At 38.3% G+C, this 6,399-nt stretch overlaps 1 protein-coding gene across 1 annotated transcript in view; it reads left to right on the top strand.

The window, feature by feature from the left end:
• CHIC1 (cysteine rich hydrophobic domain 1) overlaps nucleotides 1-6,399 on the top strand; it is a 100,236-nt gene that overhangs the window by 32,604 nt on the left and 61,233 nt on the right. The window contains exon 3 of the mRNA XM_007958744.2: nucleotides 2,959-3,114. Coding sequence (XP_007956935.1) covers nucleotides 2,959-3,114 — 156 coding nt within the window. The remainder of the gene's footprint in view (nucleotides 1-2,958; nucleotides 3,115-6,399) is intronic.

Raw genomic sequence — 6,399 nt, forward strand, 5'->3', positions numbered from 1 at the left:
ACAGACATGTTCATTGCAGCACAATTCACTATAGCAAAGAGGTGTAAACAACCTAAATGCCCATCAACAGATGAATGGATAACCAAACTATGGTCCATTCACACAAAGGAATACTATGGTATATTAAAGAATAATGAAGAATACATGACTCATCTCACAACATGGATGAATCTGGAGGACATTATGCTGAGTGAAATAAGTCAATCAAACAAGGAAAATATTGTATGAGCCCATTACTGTAAAAAGTCAAGGAAGGGTTTGCTTAGGGAAGGGAGCTCACTTTGTTGGTTACCGGGGATGGGAGGGAATGGAAAAGAAAATTTTGGACCAGTTGGGGGTCACATGTTGATTTGGGTAAGGAGAGGGATGGTATGGTAAGAGTCTGTGACCAGCATGATGACATTGGAGAAAGGAAGGACACTGAAACATGCATGGAAGATACAGACAACAGAGGCAAATACTAGTATATGCACAGTACTTCATCACCACTAACACCAAACACTAGACTACAGATAAATGCATAGACAACTGAGAAGACCAGGTGGGGGTCAGCGAACAGTAATAAACCCTACACCAAGGTTAGATTTAGCTGAAGATAATCTTACATATACACTTGTGCTACAAAACAAGCCACACTTACTACAAAAGCAAGACAGAGTTGGAGACAACTAGACACGTTGAGAGCTTGAGAGAGAGAGAGTCACCGGGCCTGCCAACTCTGAACCATAGTCTTGGCGGACACCAAGCTCAGTTGGCACAACACATAAAAATCTTGTTCCACAACCTGCTTTGGTGGGTAGTGACTGGGGTCTTAAAAGCTTTCAAGCAGCCATCTAAAATACAACTATTGGTCTACTCTCATGTGAAGCAAAGAAGAGTGAAGAAAATCAAAGACATCTGGAAACAGTTAGTCCAAGGGTATGATGGACCCTGAGGCCAGAAGGACTAGATGGTTCCTGGCTACCAATGCCAACTGCTTGGAAAGGGATCAAACCTGGAGATCCTGGATAGAGTGGGAGGAAAAATGTGGAACAAAATCCAAAAGCACAAAAATGACCAGGATTACTGGTCAGATAGAGTCTGGTGGAACCCCCCTCCCCAGACTATGGCCCCGGGTTACCCTTTGGGCCTAGAATTGGACTCGCTCCCATGGATTGGCTCTCAGCCCAACAGTAGAAAGACCTACATGCACAACACCTGTCCCAAGGTGATGCACCCACCTACTCTAGGGAGATACACCCTTAGAGCAATCGGCCGTAGGGCACCAGAGGGGCAGCATTCAACATAGAGGGAAAGCTGGACAGACAGGAGCACATAGTTAAGAAGAGCACAGGGAAGGGGTAGTCACCGGGACAGGAGAGGAGGAGAGTTATGGTTGGGGATGGTAATTGGGGCATGAAATCAAATGTACATGAACTGTTGAGTGTAAAACAAATTTTGCTGTTGTCCATAGAGTTTCTGAGTCAGAAATGACCCCATAGCACCTAACAACAATAATTCAAAGATACCTGTATTAAAAACCAAAATGTACAGGCAGTCTTTGGGATACTAGCATCGGACTTATGTAGCTGAACCAACCCACATAAAGCTTATTAAAAATTTGAGGTACACACAGTGGCTTGTAATAACAAATGGGTGCTACTTTGCAAGTCGCATCAAACATTATTAATATTACTGTATCATTATGTTAGATATATTTTAGTGTATCTGAGAGTGTTTCTTTAATGTTTTTATCCATAGAAAGGTACACTACATATACTAAGACAAACATTTGACTCATTGATGTTATATACGAACCTACATAACTGTTCTGACAGTGTATGAATTCAACGTAAAGAGCAATGTAAGAATGAAACTCGTTTGTAATCTGGAACTGCCTATAATAAATTGATTGTTCTGGTAAAATTTTTATTTGGAAGAGCCATAAAACTCATATTTTTCATACCAAATGTACTAGTGGGGGTTTTATTTTACAACAGCTTATTTTTCCCAGCAATTTAATAGTTATTGCTTTCATAACCCTATGCAATATATTTTCCCATATATTTTACAGTCTGGCAGCTTTCTACATGAAAAGGAATCACTTTTGTGTTCCAGAAATGTCAATTAAATGGAAGAAAACTATTTTTAGTATACTTTTGGATGGTATTACCTTCAAGGAGAATATTTGGTATAAATTTTGGCTGTCGATGGTATAAATATTATGCCATTGAACTGACTTGGTCATTGTTTATAGATAGGCACAAGCAGCCATTTCCAGGAATGGAAGTAGTATTTAGAAATGTTAAATTTATGTATTTAAGGACCTTCCACCTTTCAAAATTTGTATTAGTTATGAGTCCATTTTATTCTAAATATTAATAGTTTTAGTGTAATCACTCAGCATTATTTTTCATTAGTGTATCCTTTCCTTGTAAATAGTGACAAATGATAAAATTGATATGTTGCAAATTTGCCACAGAGAAAATGATTGAGAGTTACCTTTATGAAAGTAATCCAGAAATATTGCTAAGGTCGAATTTTAATTACATTTCCTTGTGTTGTATGGGTTTTTGTTGTGTTTTATGCTTCTAGTCTTACTCAACTTTTGGTCAGAGTGATTGAAGACTGTAAATAATACTGCTTTAATAATGAGAATAATTGGTAACAAAACTGCCTAACAGGTATGATTTACCATCAATTTTATTTTTGTCATTTTATTTTTGGTCATTTTAGAAGGTGGTTTTTTGAAAATCAGGCTAGGTTTTGTGAACATAAAATTATACTGTTTTACTGTCTTATGCCATACAAGAATGTATAATACATATTTATTTATGGAAGGAGAGAGAGAGGAAATATATTTATACATTTTTAAATGCTTTAAGTATTTTTACTAAGGAATAAAACATTTTCCTTAGGTTTAGAGATTTGTGAAAAACTGCTCACAAACTATTAAAGAGTATACCCTTGTTGTTATAGGTGGCCCCAGAAGAATTTAAAACCAGCATTGGCCGTGTGAATGCATGTTTGAGAAAGGCTCTTCCAGTCAATGTGAAGTGGCTGCTTTGCGGTTGTCTCTGCTGCTGTTGCACGCTGGGTTGTAGCCTGTGGCCTGTTATTTGTCTCAACAAAAGAGTAAGTAAACATAAGAGCTAACATTCTCTGAACACTTAGTACAAGACAAGAACTTTTTCCTTGTACTTAACATTTTTTATTTTATTCTTACAATAATGCTATCCTCATTTTAGAGGTAAGATCTCAGGAACAGAGAGATTAAATCATTTGTCCAATCTTTATCAATACTTTATCACTTAATATAGGTTTCCATCATTTTAAGTAAATGTAATATAAATGAAGTACTTGATATGTATAAATGTAAGTGTGGTACTCATTCTTTTTACAAAACCAGAAGTTGTGACTTAAGGTATTTCCCAACTACAGGTTTATGGGAGAGTTTCTTCTGATCCAAAGAAAGGTAGAAGTGATAGTAACCAACATAGTTAAGGGGAGGATCCTGCTTACTTTTGAACATGTTACAATAACATTCTAACATAACATTATTAGTGATGTCATTGATTTAAAGTTATTGTTTTATTTTCTTCTTTAAAATTTCAATTTAGTCTTTGAATTTTTTCCCCTACATAAAGGTATCTTTAGAATTTTTAATGGAAGCCAAATGAAGAAATTTAATTCACTACCTAGAGTTCTTTTCCCTGTGGCAGTTATTTAAACATTTTTTATTTTATTTTAACTTTTAGATAATGATTAGCTCACTGAACCCCTGAAAATTACAGTACTTTGTGGAAGAATAATTAAGTGATAAAGTTGTTTCATAATGGAAATATTCTCAGCAAATACTCATTATTTTCCTCCATATCTTCATCCTAACCATCTTAATCTCTATTTCAAAAAGACAAATAATAAAATAACAACTTTTGAATGAAAAGTTAAGCATTTTATTGATTTCTTTGGGAGCTACCAGCAGATCATAGCTTTATGTTACATACAAACCAAACCAAAACCACTGCCATAGAGTCACAGACAATATTCACAATTATGGGATTTGCTAGGGAAACATCAGGTTACACTTCAGGTTCAGGACCACTCAGGATATAGGTTTTTGATCAGGACAGCCTCCTTTCTGCATACCCACAGACTCACTTCCCTTTGACCCTTTGCCTCTTGGCTTGGCCTCTGCCCTGCTCAGGCAAGTATTTCAAAGCTCTTTCAGGTCTGCTGATAGGTCCACCTAGGTGCATCCTACTCCACCAGCAAGCCTCCTGCTCAAAGACACTCAGTTTTCTTGCTCTGTGAACCGGCAAGCCCACTCGCTGCTTTGTCTCCTGCTGGTCTCATAATCCTGCTGTCACCATCTTTGTGCTAGTCTCTCTGCCAAGGAGGTCCAGTGCAGGGATCTTGGGTCAAAGCACGTGCTTCACTCCATCTCCAGGTCTTGTCTCTTGATGGCAGTGAGATCCACCTTCTGCCCCTGAGAGGGCTCATTTTAAGCCTAGCAGGATGGCATAACTGTCCAATCCACATATTAGGTTCTGTGCACCTTATGTGCATATCCCCCCCCCCAAGGGTGCCGTGTACTTTACTTACATTACTAACAAGCTATCAAATCTTTTGGTGGGCCACACTGAAACTCAAACCAAACTCATTGCCATTGAATTGAGTCACAGTGACCCCTCCTTGGGTTTTCAAGATAGTATCTCTATGGAGGTAGATTGCCCAGTCTTCCTTCCAAGGAGTGGCTGGTGGGTTGGAACTGCCAGCCTTCTGGTTAGCAGTCAAATGCTTTAGGAGCTATGCTACCAGAGCTCCCAATCACCTTACATTTGCATAGTTCCACCCAGTCATCTGGTGGGTGCCACAAAGACTATGGCTAGAAGAGCTATACTAAGTAATTCACTGCACCATACCCTGGAAGCCTTCAAAGAATGTTTGTTTGTAAATGTTTTATTGACTTTTAATAATAGTGATCTAATATAATATTTATCCTTTTGTAATTGACTAATTTGACTCAGCATAATGTCATCCAGGTTCATCCATGTTATGAAGTGTTTCACAGATTCATCACTATTCTTTAACATTGCATAGTATTCCATTGTTTTTTATTTTGGTATTGTTTATATATCCATTTGTCCATTGATTGGCACTTAGGGTGTTTCCATCTTTTTGCCATTGTGAACAATGTGGTGATGAACTTGGGTGTGCATTATCTATTCATGTCACTGCTCTTTCTTCTGTAGGATATATACCTAGTATTGGGACTCCTGGATCATATATGTATTTCTGTTTCCAAATTTTTAAGGAAGTATGAGGCCTCCTACTTTGTTGTTCTTCTCCAGTAATGCTTTCCTTATTCAGGGTTTCTTTTTCCATATAAAATCGGTGATTAGTTTTTCCACCTCTTCAAAAAATGGTAGTGCAATGTAGATCAGAATTGTATCTGCAGATTGTTTTGGGTATTTTTGACATTTTCACAGCACTGAGTCTTTTTCTAATGCTTTCTCCCCCCCTTTTTATATATATATATATATCCAATGATAAAAACATTTTATTCAGGTATGTGTATATGACAGTAGGGAAAATGCATTTCTTTCAAAATATTATTTTAAGATAAAGATAAATTCTCTAGAAAAATTGTGAGGCAGTATTTTTTTTTATTGTGCTTTGAGTACAAATTTACATGGCAGAATTTGGTTTACATTCAGCAGTTGTGTACATTTGGTTTCACTCCCCAGTTACCATCCCCAACCCTAACACACTCTCCTCCTCTCCTTTCCCTGTGACTACTTCATTCTTGTGTCCTTCTTACTTATTCCCTCCTGTCTGTCCAGCTTTCCCTCCATGTGAATGCTGCCCCTCTGGTGCCCCATGGCAGATTGCTCCAAGGGGTGTATCTCCGTAGAGTAGGTGGATGCATCGCCCTGGGTTGGATGTTCTGCATGTAAGTCTTACTACTGTTGGGGTGAAAGCCAGCCCTTGGGAGTGAGTCTGATCCCAGGCCCGAAGTGTATCCCAGGGCCATAGTCTGGGGGGTCCCAGAAGACTCCATCTGACCAGTAATTTTTCATTATTGTGTTTTTGAATTTGTTCCTCATTTTTCCTCCCACTCTATCCAGGATCTCCAGTTTTGATCCCTTCCTGAGTGGTTGGCATTGGTAGCTGGGCACCAACTAGTTCTTCTGGTCTCAAGGTCCATCATATCCTAAGGCTGGTGATTTCCAAATGCCCTTGGTTTTCTTCACTTCAGACAAGAGGAGACCATTAGCTGCATCTTAGATGGCCACTTGATAGCTTTTAAGACCCCAGTCACTACTTACCAAACTAGGTTGTGGAACAAGATTTTTATGTATTATGTTGTGCCAAGTGATCCTGGTGTCCCCCAATACTATGGTCCTGAATTGGCAG

Source organism: Orycteropus afer, unplaced genomic scaffold, assembly GCF_000298275.1.
Source record: "Orycteropus afer afer isolate SDZICR_OR568_19922 unplaced genomic scaffold, OryAfe1.0 scaffold01116, whole genome shotgun sequence".
Taxonomy (NCBI): Eukaryota; Metazoa; Chordata; class Mammalia; order Tubulidentata; family Orycteropodidae; genus Orycteropus; species Orycteropus afer.